The sequence below is a fragment of the Hemitrygon akajei genome, chromosome 14 (assembly GCF_048418815.1).
Source record: "Hemitrygon akajei chromosome 14, sHemAka1.3, whole genome shotgun sequence".
Taxonomy (NCBI): domain Eukaryota; kingdom Metazoa; phylum Chordata; class Chondrichthyes; order Myliobatiformes; family Dasyatidae; genus Hemitrygon; species Hemitrygon akajei.
Window position 1 is genome coordinate 60,129,157 of NC_133137.1, and position 25,674 is coordinate 60,154,830.

The following is a 25,674-nucleotide window of genomic DNA, read 5'->3' on the forward strand; positions in this document are numbered from 1 at the left end:
CATTATCCGCTCTTGTTGCACGTAATAAAATGGTTGTAAGCATCAAGGTTTATGCCTCATTCTTGACTTCCGAAGAGCCTTTGTATCACAAAACCATCAGGATCCAATGGTACCATGGGTGAGCCCTCATAGATTGCAACATCACATTGGAAGACAGTGGGCGGTGGAAGTGGGGGCTGAACTATGATTTTACTAGGAGTGAATACTTATTTTCAGTCATGTAAACCCAGTTGATTTTGATTATTCAGCAACTCTTCTTGTAACAGAAGGCAGTCTTTTAACAAACAAAAGGAAAAAAAGGTAGGCAATTGGAATCACAAGATATCAATGCACGTTTCATTTCAAATATTTGAGGCAATCATTGCACTTGAATGCTTTCTATGGTCCAGGATTTTGCTGACATACAGTATATCTTCCTTAAATTGGAGAACACAATGACAAGGATTCAATATCAATAGAACTATGTGAATAGACAATGGAATTTGTACATGCAGAGCAAATTAAAGGACAGATCAGATTCAGACTCAATGGGTTTCAAAGGTACATTTAATGTCAGAGAAATGTATACAATATACATCCTGAAATTCCTTTTCTATGCAAACATCCATGAAAACAGAGGAGTGCCCCAAAGAATGAATGACAGTTCATTTATTTACTAGATGTACATCAAAACATACAGTGAAATGTGTTATTCGTTCTAATAACCAACATAGCCATTGATGTGCTGGGGCAGCCTGCAGATGGCGCCACAAGTTCCGGCTCCAACATAGCATGACAACGTGACCACGAAGTTCAGCAGTACAACACAAGCAACAATAACATCAAAAAGCATCTCTCCCTCTCTCTCTCTCTCTCTCTCTCTCTCTCTCTCTCTCTCTCTCTCTCTCTCTCTCTCTCTCACACACATACACCCCCCCCCCCCCGCCCCAGGACAATCCATTTCTGGACCTCCAACCTCCAATCACTGGCCAGGACTCATGGGCTCACAGGCATTGGGCCTCTGAATTCTGGACACACTGACGCAGAGGCCTTGATCATCAGGCCTCGACTTCCAAACTCCCTGACTTCAGACTTCGACCTTCACAATTTGAACTTCAGTGTCAACCCAAGACTCGCCAATAACAGTAGCTTGAAGCAGGAGACAAAGCGTGTCTCTTGGAAAGTAAATGCATGTAGCTGAACACCACATTGGTGAGGCTGCTGAAAGTCCGCAGCTGTGTTTCTTTTCTGTCAGCTCATTTGATTAGTCCCCTTCATCGATCCCATCCCATCCCATATATAGATAAATAGATCAAGCTTACCATTTGATGAAGTTTAACCAGTGCTTAGAAACATTGCTTGGCTTTGGGTGTGGGTGTGGTAGGAAGTTCGAAAGCAATTATCTGCAACAATGCTGGTACTGGCAAATGCCATTTTAACATTTACTCAGTAAAGGAGCTTATTAATATTAGCCTGCCATATTTGCCAAAAAGGTTCCCAACAAAGAAGCTCTGATTTTGTTTTCCCAAACACAAGAGGGTCACTGCTGGTCCCTTAAGGTTTACACTGGAAGTACTTTGGATTTAACAAAGCAGAAGTAATTATTCTGTAACTCTGGCATTCATAAAATGGATCTGTGCTCCAAAACACAGTTACTGTAGCATGTTAAGGTCTAAAAGATGGATACTATATTGCTATGAATTACTCAGTTATGTTTTATTACTTACAATCTCAAAGGGACAATCAAGAAAGAAGCAAAGGGCGAGCTTGCATTTCTAACATTACCTCACATGAGCTCAGAACACTTCAATTTGCTTGACGCCCAGTGAAGTTCTTTTGAAGGGTGGTCACAATTTCAATGAAAGTCACAGCAAGTTTCCACAAACAACAATGCGACAATGACCGAAAGATATTGACAGAGCCAAAGTATTAGCCAGGTCACCAGAAGTAATGCACCATCCTTTAAGAGCTCTTTATCTTGTTATTTCATACTCTTGTTATTTATTGCTATTTATTTATATTTGCATTTGCCTATTTTGTTGTCTTCTGCACTCTGGTTAATCATTCATTGATCCTGTTGTAGTTACTATTCTACAGATATGTGGATTATACCCACAGGAAAATGAAACTTGTATATGACAACATATTGCATATGTACTTTGATAATAAAATTTACTTTGAACTTAGAACTTTGAAAAAATGTGATGGCATATTCATATCCAATGTGAGAAAGTTTTGATTTATCCTTATCATATAGGCTTCCCTCAGTAGTTTCAGGTCTCTGAAGTGGTCTTCTTCAAGATGTGCAATATGCAGCGAAGGTTTTCAGGCAGCTTACCAAATTTTACATTGAACTTTGAACTCTAAAGTGGGGTTCAAACCTCCTGACTCAGGTAACAGTGGATGGATAACGGTGGATAAAGCTGTCAACAAACAGGCAGAGCCAGCAAGTATTCAGGTCAGGCAGCTAAAGAAATGATCAAAAATAGGAAATAAAAGAGAAGTAGACAGATGTCTTCTTAAAAAGAAAATAAAGCACTACAACAATTGTTCAACTGTTTATGGTGATTGGATTCATGTTGATTTTCATCTATTGCTCAAATCACAAAAAAATAGAAAATGGATTGTATGATTTATATTCAAACTTGTCCAGTACAAAATACTTCGAGATTCACTCATCTGTGACTTTTATTTCAAACACTGTAGTATGCTGACAATTTTTCCAATTTGCTGTTATGTGCAGAGCTATTTGCTATAACTTGGACACAGTCCATTCTTATTTTCTACAATGTGCGTGTCTCCATAGTCCATCAATGTATCAATAATCCATCTGAAACTTTTAGGCCACGTTGCCCTCATTGCCACATCTACATTTTACAGACCCCATCATTTCAATTATGCTGGAGGTTCAAATCAGAGAATGTATACAGTATATAACCTGAGATCCTTACTCTTCCCAGACAGCCATGAAACAGAGAGAAAAGAGCCCCAAAGAATGACAGAAAAATGTCTGAACCCCAAAGCCCCCTCCTTCCCCCCCCCACACACAAGCAGCAGCAAAACCATCAACCCTCCCCCTACCTGCTTCAGCAAAAGCATCAGACCCCCCTCAAAACCCCCAGGCAAGCAATAGCAAGCCCCCAAAGACCATGATCTAGAGTCCATCAAAAATACTGTTTATCCCAACACTTTGTCATCTCCACCAGGCCCTCTCTCTGACTGTCGAGGGAGAGAGAGATATCGCTCCTGCCACAGCAAGAGGGAAGGCTAACAGCTCGCTGTTTCAATGTTACCATCTGAAATAAATTAGCATTATTGATCAGCAGCAGCCTGGATAGGAGACGTCCTTGATGACAGATGCGGCTTTCTTGTGACTGCTCGTCATCCTTCTCCCATCGTCAATCCGTCATTCACAATCTGGCCTCTGATTCACCACTCCCCTTCTCTGGCTATCTTCCCTCTCCACACTCAGCCTTTATGCAATCTGAAACGTAGACAATTCTTCTCCCTTCCACAGATGCTGATTGACCCATTGAGTTCCTCCAGCATAGGGGTTGCTGCTCCAGATTCCCACCTGCAGTCTCTTCTGTCTCCAATCCTACTTAACTACTCTTGTACAAACACACTAATGCTATGTTTTAGAGGATCTATCATACAAGATCAAAGTATTAACAGCATTTGAAATAAACATCTGGTGCCTCATTAATGTGCTTTTAAAGGGAATGAAAATGGTGGACTTTATATCTCATCTCAAGATGCAGCAGAACTAAATATTTTGAAAGGTTGTTAGCAACAGGTTTTCAAGTAGTGAGTGGAGAATTTAAATTGGGCTTACTTTGATCCAACAGTTTATCCATCCCAATATCTATTTAGTCAAACTGTGTAAGTCAATATATATTACTCTGCCACTAAATCATTCTCAGGATGGAACATACTGTTATAAAACTACTCTGAAAGCCAAGCTGAAGTAAATCATGATGCTTCTTTCTTACACAGAAAGTACTAACAATTGTTCCTGTGAAAAGTGCAGGTGGAACCTGGAAGGTGGGGGTGGGGGGTGGTTTTTCATATGTAAAGATGAACTCGTTAGAAAGAGTTCAAGCTCACACCCCTACAGAGGCTATTAGTCCTAATTATAATAATTATAATTCAATAAAACTACCTGACTACAATGAAACATAAAGATTACATTTTCCCTTTCTTTTATAATGCAATACACAGTTGTGTAGGAGATATGAAGATATAAAAGAAATCCATTGTTTCTTTTCTGTGGGTTCAGCCCTCTTGCAGTTTGAAACTTAGTGTAAGTGGTCTCACTCAAAATTCGAAGACAAAAGTGCTACGGCGGCTGCAGCCATGGGGACACCTTTCTTACTGCAACAATCATTGCATCAGAGGGTTCTCTCAGGCACAGTGACATGGTGACACCCATCTTCTCTCCAGCCAAGACTGTTGCATTGGGCATGCCATGTCAGTCTTCCTTCTAATTACTAACCAGAAATGGAACTGATAAGTGAGTTCAGGCATCGACAGGCCAACGCCGTAGAATTTTCTTTTGGTAAATTGGATAAATCAAACATGGATAATTAAACCTAATACAAAGGAAAAATAACTGGAGCCACACAAGGAGCTGCAGAAGAGAATAAAAGGTAATGAAGATGAACACCAAAGAAAAAATAATTGAGTAAATTTACAACTCTATAAAAATTCACTCGCTCTGATTATTTTTGATACAAAGGTAATGCTGATGCCTGAAACAAAATCTCCTTGCTTTTTTCCGTTTATTATTTAATCCTCTAGAGATATTAACAGTTTGGAGGGGACTGTGGTGGTGGAGGGGGTAGAGTGATTGCATTTGATTAGCACCTGCTGTTGGTTGGTCATCTCAAAGTTTGGCTTTGGTTTTCAGGTGATGAAAACACACACATGGGATAGTATGTTTTCTATATTTAGCACTCCTTAAATTCTAGTTCTTAATCCAAAACTTTTGAAATGAACCTCACTTTCCTTTGTGAATACCTTTGGATATAGAAGCATACGGAGTTATTGAATAGAAAACTATCAGAATTAAATATAATATCACTGATATACATCATGAGATTTGTTGTTTTGCAAGAGTAGTGCAGTACAATACATAAAAAAACTAAAAATTACAAAAAGAAATATACTTTTAAATTATGTTAAATAAGTGGTGGCAAAAAGAGATCAAAAATAGTGAAGTAGTGTTCTTGGGTTGGGTTATTTTCTATTCAGAAATCTGATTGCAGAGGGGAAGAAGCTGTTCCTAAAATGTTGACTGTGTGTCTTCAGGCGCATGTACCTCTGCCCTGATGTTAGCAATAAGAAGAGTGCATGTCCAGGTGATGGGGCTCCTTAATGATGGATGCCTCCTTTTTGAGGTATCACCATTTGAAAATGTCCTCAATGCTGGGGAGGCTAGTGCTCATGATGGTGCTGGCTGACTTAACACCTTTCTGCAGCTTTTCCCAATCCTGTGCAGTGGCCCCTCCATACCAGATGGTGATGCAACCAGTTAGACTGCTCTCCACATTACATTTGTAGAAAGTTGCTAGAGCCTTCGGTGACATACCAAACCTCCTCAAACTCCTAACAAAATATGGCCACTGATGTGCCTTCTTCGTAATTTCATCAATATCTTGGATCCTGGATAAAGCTTCAGAGATGTTGACACCCAGAACTAGAAACAGCTCACTCTTTCCACTGCAGATCCCTCAATGAGGACTGGTGTGTGTTCCCTCAACTTCCCCTTCCTGAAGTCCACAATTAATTCCCTGGTCTTACTGACGTTGAGTGCAAGGTTGTTCTTGTGACATTATTCAAGCAGCCAGTCTATCTTACTCCTGTATGCCATAAGAACATAAGAAATAGGAGCAGGAATCGGCCATCTAGCCTGTCGAGCCTGCCCCGCCATTCAATAAGATCATGGCTGATCTGGATAGGTACATGAATGGGAGGGGTATGAAGGGGTATGAGGGGTATGGCAGCAGATTGATGGGACTGGGCAGCATAATAGCTCAGCATAGATTAGATGGGTCGAATGGCCTATATCTGTGCTGTAGTGTTCTATAACTCTATGACTTTGGAATTATTTTATTTTCACATGGATGATAAAATAGTATCTGATTAATAGATCCCCATTGATCCTTTACCAGTTTTTGAGGCCATTTAGCCAAGTAAATGTCACAAAGTTCAGTTGCAATGAATTGTGTAATTTTGAAGGAACTCATTCATTTACTAGATGAATAAGGTAGATGAATAAGAAGACTGCTAAGCACTTTGTAAGCAACTTCTAATGTTGAGAATTAGTCTCTTGTGATGGAAACTAATGTTATACTACTTCACATTCAACAAAACCCTAAAAGTAGAATCGGTCTTTTCCATCCTTTAGGATTTCAGGAAAACTTCATGATCTTCTTTGAATCAAGTCAAGGCAATACCAATCTGAAGAAGTAGATTTGGGATTATTTTAATATTTTATCTCAAAGACAAACTTATTGATAACATATAGGAGGAATTTCTTTAACTAGAGGGAGGTGAATCAGTGGAATTTATTGCCACAGACATTTGTGGAGGCCAAGTCATTGGGTATATTTAAAGCTGTTGATTAGTAAGAGCATCAAAGGTTACAGGGAGAAGACAGGAGCATTGGGTTGAATAGGAAAATAAATCGGCCATGATCGATCAGCAGGCAGAGTAGGCTAATTCGGCTCCTATGTCTTATGGTCTTACAGTCCTTCAATACTACAGCAAAGTATTAATTTAGATTAAGCATGGGAATTTCAGGGAAAGGCTTGAACACTCAACTTATGACTCAAAGTCATCGCCTTAACAATTGAGACAAACTGACAGCAGACTTCTACATCAAGAAAAAACAAATGCAAAATTATTCAGTTGGGCCCTTTGGCAATGTGTGTATATAATACCCCACTCCAACTATTAACCTGTGCCACAATGTTCTGCTGAATGGCATACAATTGTTTTTAATATACCATCCAATGCATGGGCACTTATTTTGTACATATGGCATCAATCATTTATTAGGAAGGATATTAGCATGTGACATGCCAACACCCACTGGAAGCAGGGAGATCTTAATAACATTCAGAGTGCAACGCGATGTCGACATCAGCAATGTGACGCTGAAGCTTAATGATATGCATAACATGATGTGTTCAACAGACACATGGGATCAACCATTCAGCAGGAAAGACCACCTACCTGTGCTATTTATGGGTGTAATCAAGAACTTGCAGTTCATTGCTGATTGACTCCTAATGAATTTTGCTTTGATTTAACTAGTGCTCAGTAATGCTGTTCCTTAAATTGGCTAGTTTTCCATGAATGTGAGCCAAGTGATGAAAGGTCTTTGTCTTCAGCCTTTCAATAAAAGGCATTTCTCTTGAAACATGACTGAAAGAATAAACATAGGATATGCAGGCAGTGCAGTCCACTGGAAAATGAGAGGAAGAAGAGCTTTCTGTAGAAAGTCACAGGCACCTGGGGTTTCGGGAAGCAATTCCCCTGCGTGAATTCTGGATTAGGAGAGCTTGCACTTGAATGTGAATATTCATAGTTTCACATGAAGTAAGTCATGAATGATTTCTGTTCCAGCAAAGCTAAACATACACACAACGGCTACTTTACTAGGTACACCTGTACACCTGATTGTTGATTCAAATATCTAATCAGCCAATCATGCAGGAGCAACTCAATGCATAAAAGCAAGTAGACATGGTCAAGAGGTTCAGTTGTTTTTTCGAACCAAACATCAGAATGGGGAAGAAATGTGACCTAGGTGACTTTGGCCATGGAATGGCTATTGGTGCCAGATGGGGTAATCTGAGTATCTCAAAAACTGCTGAGCTATTGGGATTTTCACAGACAACTGTCTCTAAAGTTTACAAAGAATGGTGCAAAAAAACAAAAAATCTTCCAGTGAGTGGCAGTTCCGAGGGAAAAAATGCCTTGTCAATGAGAGGTCAGAGGAGAATAGCCAGTCTGGATCAAGCTGACAGGAAGGCAACAGTAAATCAAATAACCACACGTTACAATAGTGATGTTCAGGAAAGCATCTCTGAACACACAGTATGTCAAATCTTGAATTGCTTAGGCTACAGCAGAAGACGACAACAAAAATGCATTGAATGTATGCTATTATGCTTTTCCACCTAATAGAAGGGATTGTGTGCATTTGGCTTTGCAAGAAGTATTTGCCTGGTTGTGGTGCATGGTTTAATATTAGATGTCATCTCAGAGAAGTATCATACCTGGAAGAAATTCCACCCTCACAATGACTAGCCGGTATGTGTCATCACAGTGGAATTTGAGCGCTAAACAATCTGCTGGAGGAACACAGTGTGTCAAGCAGCATCCGTGGGAGGCAAGGAGTTGACCAGGTTCCACAATCAGGAGGAGACAGCTCTCAAGTTTCTTCATGCAAAAGCGCTGTATCAGAAAATTTCAGTGTTTTCTACTCCTGATCATGTAGGCAAAGGTTAACTGCAAAGGTACCATTGATACAGCTACCTGACACAGCCCTAGCTACCTGGGTTCAAACTTGACCTCTGGTTTTAACAGTATGGAATTTACATGGTCTCTCTCTGATCACAGGGTTGTTCTGGATTCCTCTAACATCCCAAAGACATGAGGGGTCAGTACATTAATTGGCCATCACACTTTGTCCATAATATAAAGATGAGTGGTAGAATCTGATGGGTGGTGAGGAGATTGTGGGGAGAATCGAAGTGTCATACAAGAAGGTTTGGTGCAGATACCTGATGGTCAGTGTGGACTCAGTGGGTCAAAGGATCTGGTTCAGCACCTTGTGACCTGATAACTCCAATTATAATACGATCATGATGTCCATTCTGGACACAATCTGTTGTTAATAATCCAATAGAGGCCTGGAAAGAATTCCAGAATATGATGGACATGAAGAAAAGATGTGGGAAACTGTAAGATAGCAGCATGGAATATACCTGGCCACAGGGAAGGTAGTCTATGTTTTAAATTGTTGTACTTTTTCATCAAGGCTAATTACAAAGGATTGATAAAATTCAAGTATAAATGATGTTGTACATCTCATGAAAGGAAAGAGAATATTGCAAGACAAAATTCCCAAGAACCTGATTACTGCTCACGATGCTGGAAAACGCGACCTGGATAATGACGATAAAGCCAGTAATAATTAAATCAGAGGGTGCTTCAAAGATTCAGAAGTTCATCAATCTGCTTGTCAATTAACACACACAAAATGCTGGAGTAACTCAGCAGGCCAGGCAGCATCAAAGAAAAAGAGGAAACAGTTCACAACTCAGGCTGAGATCGTTTATCAGGACTAGAAGAAAGAGATGAGGAGACAGAGTAAGAAGGTGGGGGACCGGAGGAAGAAGCACAAGATGGTTGGTGATAGGTGAAACTGAGGGGGGTGAAGTGAAGAACTGGGAAGTCGACTGTTGAAAGAGATACAGGGATGGAGAAGGGGGAATTTGATAGGAGAGAACAGAAGGCCATTGAAGAAAAAGAAGGGGGTGGAGCACCAGAGGGAGGTGATGGGCAGGTAAAGAGGGAGGGTGAGAGAGGGAAATGGGAATAGGGATGGTGAAAGAGAAGGCGTTGGGCAATTACCGGAAGTTTGAGAAATTGATGTACATGCCATATGGTTGGAGGCTACCCAGACAGAATATAGGGTTTTGCTCCACCAACCTGAGTGTGGCCTCATCGCGGCAGTAGAGGAGGCCATGGATCAACATGTTGGAATGGGAATAGGAAGCAGAATTGAAATGGATGGCCACCAGGAGATCCTGATTTTTCTGGTGTACAGTGAAGCGGTCTCCCAATCTATACGAGGTCTCACCGATATACCAGAGGCCACACTGGGAACCCCAGTTACAATACGTGATCACAACAGACTCACAGGTGAAGTGTCACCTCACCATGAAGGACAGTTTGGGGCCCTGAATGGTAGTGAGGGAGGAGGTGTAGGGGCAGGTGTGGCTCTTGTTCCACTTACACGGGTAAGTCCTAAAGAAGGGTCTCGGCCCAAAACGTCAACTGTTTATTCTTTTCCATGGATGTTGGCCTGCTGAGTTCATCCTGAATTTCATGTGTATTACTTTGATTTTCAGCATCTACAGATTTTCTTTTGCTTCTGCTTATCAAATAATCTGTGCTGCCTTTCAATAATCTTTCTTGTTGTTTATTTTTCCTCCTATTTACATCTCCACCACTAACCTCCTCACCTCCAGCACTTCCCTGCACCAGAAAGGCTCATTTTACATGCATCTGTTCCCTGGTCTGATGAAAGGTCATCAACCTGAATCACTAACTTTATTTCTCACTCCATAGATACTGCCTGACCTGCTGAGTGTTAGTAACACTTATTGTTTTATCTCAAGGTTCCATCATCTGCAGCTTTTTGGCTTTTGAGCAAGTTATACAATTTCTAAATTGATTTATTTAAATTATGAACAGAAGGCTGTACACAACTACAGCTTTGCTCTATTTTTGTTCATGTAACCTTTGATCTGCATGGTTCACATATATGTAGTCGATGTGTGCACTTAATGTTAATAGAGCAACCAAACAGATGCAGGTAATTACAGGTAAATATAGTTAAATACAGGCAAATAAGCCTACTTACAGATAATATTACAATTGTCTTCTTCCTTAAAACTGGTGTCAACTAAACCGGACACTTGCCTGAAAACCAGCTTTTCACACAGCAGAGGAATATGAAGACTTATCTTAGGGATGGGGACAAGGAATGGATAGGGACATGGAACTAAGTGCAGGTCAAGGATGTTGAGCAATGTTCCCTGGGAATATTTTACAGCTGAGTGGACCAACCATTGCTCTGAGCAGGAAACTTTTGCATAGCCGGAAAACAGCACGGCACATTATATTAACATTATACAAAAGAAAATTCCAGCCGGGTGGCTACAAAGGCTATGTGCACGGGAGCATTTGAGTTACCGCGTGGCTGCGCACCCGTGCACCTTAGAAGGAACAGTGATGTTGAGAGCACATCGTGAATTCAAGATTGTTGATTGTCATTCTTCAGTCCCCAGATGCAAAGGAGAATGAAATGATTGTTACTCCAGATCCGATAAAGCATAAAAATAACACGATAAGCACAATTAACACAATACAAAAAAACACAATAAATATAAATTCATAACAATAGCTTATATACCTGATTGTATGTACATAAAATAACATTAGGTACAGGAGTATCTATACATCAGATGACTGACAGGAAATGATAAAGTAATGGTTAGTGTGGTGTGGTGGGTTAATGAGTGGATGTGTTGATCAGCCTGATAGCTCAAGGGAAATAACTGTTCTTGACTCTGGTGGTCCTGGCATGGATGCTGCATAGCCTCTTCCCTGATGAGAGTGAGACAAACAGTTCATGAGCAGGGTGGAAGGGATCCTTCATGATATTACATAAGGATGTGGACATTATTGACCTGTTTTCAAAGTAGCACAATAGGAACAGCATCAACCCAAAGCAATACCTGAGACTTGGACAAGATAATGATGTGGTGATTCCGTAGATCGGAACTCCATATCCACATGAGCTCTGCTCAACAGCACAGCTGCTTTGCCGTAGTTAAGGAGCAATATCCTTGACAGCGAGAATGGACTCTCAGTTTGTGCAGGGTTTTCACAAAGCAAGTAGCATTCCTTATGACCGTTGCCATTACTGAGGTTAAATCTATTCCTATGGCCGTTTGCGTTATTGAGGTTGTAACTCCGAGAACCTGTCATGGCCGACATCACCCTGCTTGGTGAAAGTCAATGAACAAACAGAACAAAGATATCCTAAGATCTCTCTGTCATTTCCCTTCCATGAGCGAAAGGGATCTGTGAAGATTTTCAGTTGCCACCTATTGTGGCAAGCAGGGAATAGCACAAGAAGCATTGAATGGTGGCGCAGTCTCAATGGGCCAAATGGCCTAATTCTGCTCCTATGGCTTGTGGTTTTACGGTCATTCAGTTGGCCTGATCCATTACTCCTCCACTTCCTTTTCACCATTCCTAAATCTTACGTGTGTGCTGATTCTCAAAGCAAAAGCACTCTCTGACAACCGTAATTGCTACAAGCTATAAGCATAAGCTTTATACAACGCTTGCCTAAATTGCCACCTACAGAAACTGATGCAACAGGCAGAGCAATGCATGATCGGTGCTCATAACCATATAGATCAGAAGCAATCATAGGTCACCCAACCCATCAAAGAACGCTCTAACATTTAATATGATCATAGCAGATCTGATTGTAATCTCACCTCAGCCTACTAGTATTAACATTCCACCCCCTAGTTTAACAGTTTCTATGTACCAACACCTTATAAATATTCAAAGTACTGATTCCATTGCTCTATGAGAAAGAGAGCTGCAAGGCCTCTTGATTCCCGTAGTTAAGGAGAGAGAAAAAAAATTATGGCTATCTTTAATGTGTGATCCCTTATTTTCTTTAAATAATGAGTCTTAGTTTTAGACTCTCCCATAAGGGGAAATGTATTCACCACATCAAGATCCCTCAGGGTATATTTTAATCAGCCCCTCTCACTCTTCTAACTCCTACGTAAGTAAGCCTAGACTGTCCATCCTTTTCCCAAAAGACAGTCCGCCTATTCTAGGTAATGGTTTAACAAACTGCTTTCAAGGTCTTAATATCCTACCTTAAAGGAGAAGTCTAATGTCATACATCGTATAGTTTTCCTTTCTACTACCTGAATGAACATATGTGTGAAATGATGACATGCAAGGAAAACTTTTCACTATATCTCACTTCGTGAGTCCCGATGGAGGGTCTCTGCCCGAAACATCGACTCTTTCTTCCGTCCCGTGGACACTGCTGCGTTACTCCAGTGCTTAGTGTGCGCTAACCTCTGGTGTGCCGTGAGAAAGGGGGACTGGTGACTGCAGTGTGGAGGGAAGAGACTGGGGGAGTGGCTTACCTGAAACAGGAAAGCTCAGTGCTCACGCCGTTGGGTTGGAAGCCACCCAAGCAGAAGGAATTCATCCCACACGAGGGTGAGCTCACAGAGACTATTAGGCGGCAGCATCCTCCTGCAGTGACCTAACAAAACGTGCCCCGTCCACTGAACAAACAACTAGCGGTTTAGTGGCTGCGTACCCAACAGGATGTTACAGTCCCTTTGTCCAGGCACCACATCAAGGGCTGGGCAGATAGACTCACGTATCTGGGTCCCTGCCCACAGTGGCCATTCTGTTGCTGGCAGTTGCTCCAGGCCCCCTGGCTTTCCCTGTCTTCCATTCTGAGGCCTCTACATATAGGAATAAAGGAGAACAGCAGGCAGCATTTCAGTAAAACACCGTAGATCTCCGCTGATTCATATTCTTTATTTTATTGATTGATCCAAGCTTCTAAAGATTATGTTAGCACCTCTAAAGTCTACTGATTTGATTTTTTTTTATTCTATATTTTTATTCTGTTTTTTTCTCTGCTTGGGTATGAAGATTATATTGAAGTGTCAGCAGGTAGTCCACATCTCCAAGGAATCAACCTCTCTTTTACTTTCAAAGAGATGTATTTCACTTGATAGCCTCAGTGTGAAAGTATTGTATATATCCCCAGGACCTGCACATTCAAATATGCCTGGGATAATTTTAACCTCCAAGATGGGTAGCTTTGTGTTGGGTGAGATGTAAAATATAAAACAAGATATGAAAGTAGTAGTTACAGAGTTCTTCACTGCTAGTGGTATCAATTCACCAATGAGAGAAATCAAGGCCTCGCCAGCTCTCTAAGACCCCAGGAAAGATCCATTGGTGATATTTTTGAAAAGAAGTACAATGTTATCCCCAGTGACCTGGCCAAAGTTTAGAGTTCAAGACAGATCATCTGGTCATTTTTGCAATGCACTTGAAGAGAATTGGCTGAAATGGAGTCATCCAGCATGGAAAACGGGCCCCATAACATCCAACTACACCCTGACCAATATCTCCATTTAAACCCAAGCTGCCTTTTCCAGTCACCTGCCCTACACAAATCATCATCATTATTTATTACAGCACAGAAGTGTCGATATTCTTAAATTACGTTCATACCTTGAAAGCAGATTGGAAAATCCTGAAGTAAGGATGGGTGCTTTCTACCACAGCTTTGCTCCATGAGGCCCAGGAGCTACAAGAGTTGTTCCACAAACACCCCATCACCAAAGACCTGTTCTCCCCTCTGTAATCAGAACTACTCTTAGTAAAAGGTTTTCTGCATTCACCAATCACTGCCGCTTCCGACAACCCCAAGCCACGGATCTCCTTGCCTCAGTTCCCTGTCTTTCACTTACTGCCCCTTAATCTTGCCTTTGTCCTCTAAAAGCAATGTCTGGGAGGTTATCCTTCCCATCTTCTATGAAGACAAACAAAAAATAGTTGTTTACTTTGATGCCACTTTGTTGATTCCAGTAAGCTTTCTGCTATCTCAGTCTGTAAGGAACCCACATTAACCCACTGCTAATCTAATTCTGTCGAGCACGATGGACATGCCACGTTGGTGCCAGAATGTGTGGCCACACTTGCAGGTTGCCCCCAGCATGTCCTTGGGTGTGTTGGTTGTTAACGCAAATGACTCATTTCACTGTATGTGTTGATGCTCATGTGATAAATGTATCTAAATTTAATCTAATCTATAGTTTTCTATGTAGCTATAGATGTGATCCAGGCATAGTTAGGCAGGTGCTAGATAAAGCCTATTAAAATGCACAAAATGATCTTAAAATATGGTACATGGATGAGAATACCTTTCTCCACCCCACTTCCCCAAAGAATATTGGGGTCATTTATAACTTAATATTAAGAAATTTCACAACACATACCAGTGATAATAAGCCTGATTCTGATTCTAATGGGAGAGAGCCACCGTGTATATGCATATCTCATGTATTGTCTTTGCTGTGGGCGACATATGTCACTAGTTTTAAGGTTCCAGTCCCCCACTTTGACAGAGAACTGCACAGGAAGATCTTGCTTGCAAATGCCTGTATTATCCCAAAGTCATAACGATTTTGGGCCACGCTGACCTTCAACAAATGTTGGCGGGACAGGGGATTGCAAATCAATACCACATTTCTTGGAGCTGATGGCATAAGTCATTTGCAGCCCTGTGTGGACGCTCAAACCTCATTGAGATCATGTATATGCCGGCAGTTGATTTTCTTGTTGTGGGCTGCACACATCCTCTGCTTCTCTGCTTCTAGAACGCACAGCCTTTCTCCTTACACCATTCCTACCTGTGGCTCATATGCCTCTGTAAAATTAATTTCTCCCCATTACAGTGGATAAGACTTTCAAACATTACTCTTTATTCTGCTCACTGCAATCGAGACAATAATATCCACTCTGATTATCCTGCACAGCAGCATAATGCTGCAAGGTCATCTTTAATGACCTTATTGAGCCCTTAGCAAGCAGAACCATTTCTTCTCTTTAAGGTTCAAGAATCTATTTTTGAAAAAAGCACGGACCCTGAGACCAGCAGTGAAAACGGACAACCGGCCGCTAACACTCGTCAGACCTTACCACGTGTGACTTTGTTTCCCTTGTGCCGAAAATAAGACTCTCCGTTTTCCTGAAGTGCAGTGACCTTTGACTCCCTTGTGGGTACCTAGGTAAATTCCTTGGCACATTTTTTTTGTTTAAAAAAGAAAGTACATTGTAAATCTTATCTATTAGTTAAAGGATTGTCAATGCCAATCCAGGATTCTTACAGTAAAGGAAATTTCTCCTCTTTTAAGTGCAAAATCATAGCATTACCATTTCCCAAAGTGCTTTCTGTTTAAGGCTGCTTTCCTAATTAGTGGGATGATAACAGCCGGGCTGATTGGCATTATAAAAGCATTAGTTTGGCTTCATCTGTCCCAGGTGTGAAGTATTATTTCTTTCTCTCACAGTTTCAGATCAGCACCTCTCTCCTTCATTACTCCTTAAAGTTTCCAACCGAGGAATTAAAACAGATTTTTAAAAAAGACATTAAAACAGAACTTTCCCTGCCAAGGCTTATCATCAGTTGCTTTCATCAGAAAGTACAAACTATACAAAGTTAGTTTCCCTTTTCTCTTTGTTATGGTGGTGGAATAAAAAGGAAGTTAAAGAGGAGAAGAAGAAAAGATGGAGCTCTGTCAGTGAATTGAATGTGCTATTAAAACTGGCGTCACTACAAAGGTTAGCAGATCTAACTGTCAATACTATGAGCGAGTGCAGTCCAGAAAAAGGAGGGGGGAGGGGGTGGGCTTTGTGAGAAAGAGATACTTTGATATTTTGGAATGTTAGAAGGGTGAATGTGAAAAATTGGAGGTTGGGGATCTAATTACCCAACCGTAATTGGGGGCTGGGGAATAAGTTGCAGTCCTCTCAACTCACCACAGATCAATTATGTTAAGAGAACATCTGTAAGTAGAACTTAATGAGGTCCATTAGAGCAACATGTACAGCCTCCTCTAACAGTACTTGTCAGCTTCTTGGATGAGCTGAAGGAAGCTGCTAACTAGGGACCTGGTGAGGTGCTTAAATACTGGAGGAAAAGGAACGGGCCCACTCAGGTTCTGTGCTCAGCTAGAGAAGAGAGACAGGTGGCCCTTTCATCCTGGCTGTCACGGTTAGAAGGGAAAAGTAACTGGTTCTGCTGTCATTCCCATGAAAAGAAATTTGCTCTCCTTCTGTCTTCTTTGGAAACTGAGTTTTATTCTAAAGAAAGGGAAGAATCCTTACTTAATTTTTGCCTCGCCCCGTTTATTATTTGTGCCTACGAAAAATCCTGATTGCTTTATTTTGTTGAGAAAAGGGAAGACAACACAACATATTAGTGTGCAGCAGAAAGAAGTGAAAACTTGACGGGTGTTGTTTTGTTAACCCTTTCGGCAGAGATTTTAATCTAAGGTGAGTTCACTAATTGTTGTGTGCGGCGAATTCAAGTTTAAGATATGCTTAATGAAATAGGTGGATTCATTAAGCTGCCTGGTGCAGGGAAGATTCGGCTATTGAAAGTAGGAAGCAATCGCCTTCTTTATTTCTTTTCAAGGGGTTTTCTTGAAAGACTTCAATTAAGCACTTAATTTATCCACGATGAAAGAAAATGTTTGCCTTTGTTGCAAACCAATCTTTCAGCTTGATACAGAGAGTAAATGCACATTTTTTAAAGTGATATAGTGGAGCGGTGGGGGTGGAGGTTGGAGAGTATGATTCTTTATTATTTCTAGAGAATACCAGCTGATGATTAAATTCCATCTCTTGTTCACCAAATCACTTTGTGTGTACTAGTACTTCATTGCAGGTAAATCACTGATCACATCTGTATAGTGCACCAAGTGATGGGCCTCTTCAACTGTGTGGTTTGGTGATGATTTCTGTGAATAATTCATATGATTATGAAGAGGGGAGAAATGCTATTTTGTCTCTTTTTAACAAAAAAAACCCTGAAAATTGCATGATTGGGAAGATAGTCTGCATTCAAATAATTTAATTCATGACAAAACCTAATTACTGTCAGGTAATACCTTGTCAGCTTTAATGCATTTCTTCAGTCATAATGAAAAGATGAGCATTTTATGACCCATCTCATTATCATTACATTTTGGCGGTGGGGAGAGGGGAAAATGAATGGCGTTGAGCTGACTGTTAACTATTGATATCCTTCTCCCCCCCCCCCCCTTTTCAAATGTAGTTATAGCATATTATTTATTCAAATCTTCTCCGAGATTGTTAAAGAACAATGTATAATCCGGGTTTGGGCAGTTTGTCAGAAGCTTGAGAAAGTGGTTAAGAGTCTTGAGCTCGCCAGCGTTATTAGGAATCTATTGCCACGGTCTAAATAGAGTACTAATTACTGGGAAATGATGTCACTGTAGGCAGAAGAATAATCCTATCATTTAATTAGTTGAATGATTTAAACAAAGATTTGCATAGATGCACTAATCAGTTCCCGTAAATTACAGAGCAGTCACGGCAAGAGAGGGATAGCAGATCATACAGCTTTGAAAAAAAATCTCATCTCCTTGAACATAATTAATTTAATTGTCCTCATTAGCTGTTCCATTTGTTTTGATTTTATTTCCTTTCTCTTATTTCTTCCATCCCGTCCCTGCCTCTGTGTATTGGTTAACAAAGACAGTGATATTTCAAAACAGTGGTGAACGGGTGAGAGGGCTTTTTTTTTACTGTCGAGAACCGGGAAAGGACAACTCCGCTCTGCTACACTTTTGTAAAACGGTTAAATCAATAGGAAAGGTTTCATTAATCCCACAGTCTCTGGTTCTGGACGCACTCAAGAGGTTGGTTCTGGTTGCTTTGCCTTTCTGTGAGGGAACTGTCTGTGTGTGTGTGTGTGAGAGAGAGAGAGAGAGACTAGCGTGTGGTTGACCACAGCCAAAGCTCGCGGCTAGTTGTAAATTTCACCATGGGGGAAATTGAGGAATGATCTGTCCCATAAACTGCTGCTCCACGAGCGTCGAGTGGTCAGTGAGTTCGTGTGGTAAATATCCCAAAGTAATAAGAGCGCTGCTACCGGTTTGTCGGGCTTGTCTGTGTGTGTGTGTGTTCTCAGCCGCGCTACCTCGCTAATAATCAAGCTGGCGAAGAATTGAATTCCTAGGTGATGAAGCTGAATGGGTTTTGGACAATTCTGATAAGCTGATCGGTAAGTTGTCCTGGACCAGTCTGCGCGGGGAAAGGTTACGCCGCAGATACCCGGACAGAACACCTGTAGCTGAGTTGCGATCAAACTCAATTACTGGTGGCTCCTTAAGGACCTCATTATTTTAAACTTTATGAGACGTGTATTTCGGCCTTGCTTTTGACCTTGCTCTGGAAGCAAGTACATGCTGCCTTCCGAGTCTTTGAATGAGCTTTCTTTTTTCATCCTTAATAAGGACGGTGAGTGAATAAGTATTCTGTCAATTTTAGTTTCTGCTCTGTACATTTATAAGTGAAAACTGGGGCCTCTTTATTGTACAAATTGCCCCGCAGTACTGCTTATCATAAGTTGATCATCGGCAACTCGCGTCCCCTGGTAAGTTGATGCCATATTGTTTAAGTGATCTTCCCCTGTTAAAGTTACACAGGAGATCTTTCCACCACAGAGCAGCGCCGGGAGGAGAGCGCATTACAGTAGCGGAGTTTTTTTTTAATGTGGTTCCGTCAGTCTGGCCGCTGATCGCATGCACTAACGCTTCGCCCCCGATTGCCGCGGCTGCTCTTTGAGACTGCAGCGCACGCTGTGCCTTGTGCTTTTGCGGCCGGATTCGGGATTGGTGTTTCATCTACAGCGGCCACTTGATCCTTCTGGCGAAGATGTACACGGCTGGAGTGAGATCGCAGTCACGCCAATGCTAGAAAGTTTTTTTTTTGGTAAGGCAAATCTGGTTTGTCAAAGGCATTTTTTTTTTAATTCCTGAAGATCAGACCTGGAGGAGTTCTTGGGAGCTTTTCAAGTCTGCAGCGTTCTGTGTGTTTTAACAGTATGACGCTCGCTGTCACTGCCATTAATTGCTTTGTGAAGGATGCCCTTCCCTGTCACTTAATGGTGCCGGGTTTAAATGGAAATCTTCGCAATCTTCACTCTGATTCTTCAAGGAGAGGGGGTGGGGTAAGAGGCAGAGGCATTAGTACCTAGAGCGAGCGTGCTAACAGGGAAAGTGGGCTGCTTTGTATGTGTGTGTGTGTGTGTATGTATGCTGGCTGCATCAGAAATTGGGTCTGCTATTGCAAATCTCTGATTGGCCTTTGCCAAGCGCTAGCACTTTGCTGCCATGGAAACTGTAATTAAACTGATAAGAGTGGAAAAATGTCAGTATCTCCGAGCCTCGCAGCTGCGTCTGAGAGGAAAGAGAATAAAATCGGTTTCTCAGCTCCGTCGCTAAAAAGCCTCTCCGATCCTGGAGAAACAGGGACGTTTGTTTGCATTGGAGTCCGCTGGTGTGTGCCCACGGGGACGCTAAGCCACTGAAAAAGAGCGGAACGTTTCTTTTCAATCTTCCCACCAGCTTTCAATTTCCTTAAAAAAATCTTTTGTTTGTCAATTCTCAATGATCCGATGACTGTTGGCAAAATCCTTTTTTTTAAATTTGCTTCCGCGTGTTCTTGGGTATGGGACCCATACTCCCAATTCATCAAATCTACCCACCTACCCCCGTGTCCCCGGCTTTAAGATTTAACCATCGGCTCGGGGACAATTTTTAAAATCTAAAACAGCACATTCTGTGGAATTGAAACTTGCTATCGGGCCGCTGGTAATGAGTTTCGGCGCGCTTTCTCTCTCCGTCTGTCGTTAACCGCTGGTTGTGTGCTTCAATGGTATTGGGATAAGAGGAGAGAATGGAGGAAATCAACCGTGGTGTCTGCTCACAATAGAACCCAGGCAATTTAACAGTGACCACAGTTTAAATGGAATAAAGTGGTTCTAACCGCCGCTAAATGTAGCGCTGTGCGGGCCCTGTCTAACCCTTCTATTTATAAATGTGGTTTCTGTCAAATGGTTGTGAGCGGAGCGATTCAGTGGAAGAAGCACTGTGTTGTAATTGCAGTTTTGATCAGGAAATTCTCCTTACTAATGAGTCCTTTAGAGTTTTTTTTTCCCCTACAGTATAATAGTCCTCTCTATAGTACGCCCGTAATATTTCGAAATGAGAGAGGGACGGGCACTTTCTGTCGAGGCGGGCGGTTAGTCCATTGAATCATCAAATCTCAAAAAAAAAGCTTCGAAATCCACTGACCGGAATAATTGTGGCATAGCGCGCTACCCCGGTGCTCAATGCGAAGCCGCATTCTTGTTTCTGTTAATAACACTGGGGTGAGGGATGTGAATGTGGGGGAGCGTGAGCGAGCGACACGGTGGTGCGGGGAGTGGAGGGTTTCCAATATCGGTCCGCACAGATTGAGGGACTGGAGCAGCTCAACATGTATAGGGTTCTACAGGAAGCTGCCCCTTGCCAGGAAGGTACGGTGGCACCTCGTCATCGTCCAGCGCCCCCCTTGAATCTGCCTCCTTCCAGGCGGTCACAGCGCTGCTGCTTATGAAGTCCGTGCCTCTTAAGTAGAGCACTTCCTCCAGAGCTCGGGATATAGGAGTGAGAGCGGCCGGCAGATGAAGCAGTATTTCGTTTTAATGTCCTCCACTTCACACAGAACATTTAATTTTAGCTGGAAATTGAATATTCAATTGATTAGCTCAAAGCTAGCAGTGTAATCTGCTGCAGTGTAGAACACACTGAAGGTTCCGCCAGTAACTGGTCTGTTCTATGCCTGTTGGTTTTTTTATCCCCCTCTCCAGGTATACAAATGCTCTCAGCCCAGCCAGACACCAAGCCGAAGGGTTGTGCTGGCTGCAACCGGAAGATTAAAGACCGCTATCTCCTCAAGGCGTTGGATAAGTACTGGCATGAAGACTGCCTAAAATGTGCGTGTTGTGATTGTCGCCTGGGCGAGGTGGGCTCAACGCTCTACACTAAGGCCAACCTCATCCTTTGCCGCAGAGACTACCTGAGGTACCACTTTGTTAACTTGCGACAGAAGGGGGAACATTCCCACCATTTAAAACAAAACAAATCGCGAGTGATTATAGATGGACTTTTAAAGTGGAGGATTATTTAATGAAGTTTGCTTTAGAGTGTTGTGGTCATATCGCAGTAGAACATTTATTTCCCAGTAATCGTCAGCGTAGTCCTGCAAATTACGTGGAAAAGTGAAGAAGAAATGGTATTGATTTGCTTTGGGCATTTTTTTTCCCTTGAAATTAAACCTGCATGACTAATGAAACCGATGTCGCTCTCATTCTCCCTTTGCTGACTTAAGACCTTTTTGACTCATTCAGGAAAAAAATAAATTAGACCGTTTGCAATACGCGAATCTCGCCCAGAACTTCTTTAAAGTGATGGGTCTTAAGGGAAACGCTGTCCTCAGTCGCTACAACATCCGGCAGGGGAAGATTTTTTTAAAAAAAAATCAACCTTGGAACAGAGTGTGAGCAATACATGTTTTGAGATAGTTTTTTTTAAAAAAAATTCTAGGTCACTGCTTCTTTCAAGGCTCGATGCACGCAGTCTCGTGTTTAGTTTTTTTCCCCCCACAAAGTAACCTTGGCCACTCGGAACTTTTTAATTGATTTTTTTCTAAACCACCACAAAAATTCTGCATCAGAGCACGGCTGGTAACTCTAGCCCGCAAGCTGCTGCACCGCCCTCTAGAGGACCTTCTGGAAGGAAACCGACAACATGAAAATGTATTTGAGTTGGGTCATTATTTACCAGAGGGCCAGTATTTGTGTTCTTGCTATATTCTCCTGGTGCTTGACATATTATAGTACAGGCTGCTATTTTTCTTGAGATTAGGGTGGAGGAGGAGAGGAGCGAGGGAAAGAGTGGGTGTATAGAATTAACTGTATATTACGCACTTTATAATGTGGCATTTGGCTGTTACATGTCATGTTCAAAAGCAACATTTTGAAGGTAGAATTGTGCAGAATGATCTCCGTTTCCCTTCTAAAAGAAGTTGATTTTTAAAAGCTCATATTTAAGTATGAAATTGTTTCAGCAATTTCCCCCAGTGTCATTGCACTCTTTATAATGCAATGCTATTAATTTAAAACGTATCAGGATGAATCTGCTTTCAAGCGAATGCATCTTTGTAGATTTATGTATCTTAATTAAACAGCAATTCATCCATACTGCAATGTTCTTACTGCATCTATTTTGATATTGCTTCTGCAGTTAACTGGACCCTTCTTACCTAACCTGCCGGGACAAGTGTCCAACACATCCCAGAGTAGCTAGAGGCTACCATTCAATGTAGTTCAAAGAACAGGGCCACCTTGACAAAACAGCTTTTATTCCTCATGTCACAATCATTAGCCAAGCCACGGGTTCAGATTATTTTAACATGTCTTCGGCTGTAAATTTGAGCAGAACCACAGCAAAAGAGCTAGTGAGCAGCTCATTTGCAGGGGAGAAATTGAGATTTGGTGTTGAGGGGACTTGTGCCTATTGCTTTGAATCATTTCCAGCAGATGCTGGTGTTGTGCCCTATTGCCTAGTTCAACTGAAGTTGCTTATAAATTGTAAACTGTCCACTTGCTCCTTGATAAAGTTACTTGCTTCACTTAAAATATCAAGAATCTTTTAAGGATCAACTTTATTCACTATATATATATAAAATCAGGATTTTCTCTGGAGTATTGGTCATGTAATGGCATGCAACAAAAAGCACCATTCAACAATTATAAAGAATTATATATAAATGAAGTTAGAGGTTAAAGTACAGATATAGAATAAAATGTGCATAACTACATCAAATGTACAAGAGCACAGCCCATGAATATGGAATCGGGAAAGGATCGCCAGACACTATTATTGAACAATAAAACAAACTTAGAATGAGATGCCAAAACACCAAGGCTGCCATCTTGGGTGGCAGGATACTACTGTAGTGTGGTAAATACATTTTATTAACTCTCAGACTCCTTGTTGCTTTCTGATTTGCTGAAATACTAATATCATAATGAGAAGTAAGGTGGACAATGGTTAAATAACTGAGTAGGACCTGTTTTTGCACTGAGAGTACCTCGGGAACAATTACATTGCCGCAACCATATGTTAACTGAGCTTTTCAATCAAACTGAAGCTTCTTTGATGTATCAGAACAATCACTCACGTTTCAAGGTTGCGTATTGATTGGATATCACCTTCGCTATAGATGTGTTTAAGTTGTGGAATTCTCCTCTATTAACCAATTTTGGAATCCTTAGTAATCCTTAATTTGTGTTCATTTTCAAAATTAACCTTGTTTTGCTGGATGCATGAAATAAGCCGGGGTGGGGAGGAATGCATCATTTTTGGAATGTTTCATACCTGATACCCTTTAAGTCCCTGTGTGCCTGTGACAGGTAGAATTGTGATTTGAGAAACAAATTGGATATTCCACATGCCCTAATAGTGCCTGTTTCTATTTTCTTTTCGCAAAAAAAGCATTAAAACATTTGACAACAATCACCTACAGCTGTGTGCAAATCTTTGAGGCATATTGCTTGCTCTTTAGAAGGGTCGCAAACAGCACAATTTGTAGTCAAAATTAAATAAATGAACTAGAACTGACTTATTTCAAGTTACTTCAGCTAGTGGTGGATTTGGTTTAGCTTTAGTCATTAAGATACCTGCTGGATATTTGACAAGAATGAAAATTATATTTGGCTATGTAAGTTGTGCAGAGCAAGTATTTTTATAATGCATTTGGAGTGCAAATACCAAACAAATTTTAAAATTGTAATTTAAGTAAATTATTATTAAGACCAGTACTTCACTGTGCAGCAACTGTTTCACTGAACTTGCCTTTGTGCTGTCTCATATTGTTATATAATTGCAAAGAACGCAAACTCAGAACAAAAAAAAACAAATACTTACAACTTGTAAGTTATTCTGCAGAAATACTGTCTAATATGCTGAATTTAAAATTGAGATGCATTGGAAATGTTCTGCGATGAACTATTCGAAATGCTTAGCGTAAGATTTGAAAAATGAGCTGAAAATGTTCACAAATTATTCACGGGCTGTCCCATTCTGCTCCACCTGATTTTAAAACCTTTTTTTAATTGATCACCTTTTAAATAGTATTAAGATAAAAGATCATTTGAGTGGGATTTCATTTAGATTCTGAATTTTCTGACTCGGACTGAATTTCACCATCTTTAGGTCTTCACTTTTTACTGTATATTGATATTTAGTAACTCTTCACTCAGCCCACTTATTTCAATGTGCTCTAAGTTTTGAAGCATTAGTTACTTTACAAAGGAACAAATGTTTTGACAGAATCCAATAGTTAACTCATTCCAGTCTTGCAATGTTGTATTCATATAAAGCAAAGTGTATTTTAACATGTTTAATACAATGTAAATCTGAACAGTTAGATGGACAGTGTGAATATAGCATGGCACACTCAGCCCATTTGTTAGCCACTGCAAATAAATTAAAAGCAATGTATAGGAACAGATTGGAGTTTGATTGCACATGGATTTTTAGCTACTAAGGGAACCCATTGATACTAACTTAATACAGAAAAGTGGTGCAAAGGTGAAGGATCGGCCATAATGAAGCACTTTCTGTATACCTATTACTGTGGCTATGCATAGCTCAAATGTCATCTATAAACTTACTGGTGATACAACCATTCTGGCAGAATCTCAGATGGTGATGAAAGGGTGTATTGTCAACATCAGACAGGGTAAGATGAGGGAACACGAACCGATCCTCGTGGAGGGATCAGAAGTGGAGAGAGTGAGCAACTTCAAGTTCCTGATTGTCAATATCTTTGAGGATTTAACCTGGTCCCATCATATCAATGCAGCTATAGAGGAGGCAAGACAGTGGCTATATTTCATTAGGAGTTTGAGGAGATTTGGTTTGTCACCTAAAACACTCAAACTTCTGCAGATGTGCTGTGGAGAGCATTCTGACAGGCTGCATCACCTTCTGGTATGGGAAAGGGGCTACAGCACAGAATCAAAATAAGTTACAGAAAGTTGTAAAATTATTCAGCTCCATCATGGGTACTAGCCTCCGTAGTATCCAAGACATCTTCAAGGAGTGGTGACTTAGAAAGTTGGCATCCATAATTAAGGAGCTCAATCACCCAGGACATGTCCTCTTCTCATTGTCACCATCA

The 25,674-nt window shown here is 41.1% G+C and overlaps 1 protein-coding gene across 8 annotated transcripts in view; it reads left to right on the forward strand.

Moving 5' to 3' along the window:
• Positions 1 to 16,582: 16,582 nt before the first annotated feature.
• lmo3 (LIM domain only 3) overlaps positions 16,583 to 25,674 on the forward strand; it is an 86,720-nt gene continuing 77,628 nt past the window's right edge. The window contains exons 1-2 of one of the 8 annotated variants that reach the window (XM_073066180.1): positions 16,583 to 16,908; positions 21,296 to 21,509. In XM_073066180.1, coding sequence (XP_072922281.1) covers positions 21,304 to 21,509 — 206 coding nt within the window. In that variant the 5' untranslated portion in view covers positions 16,583 to 16,908; positions 21,296 to 21,303. The other 7 variants (XM_073066181.1, XM_073066174.1, XM_073066179.1 and 4 more) reach the window with 7 other exon arrangements.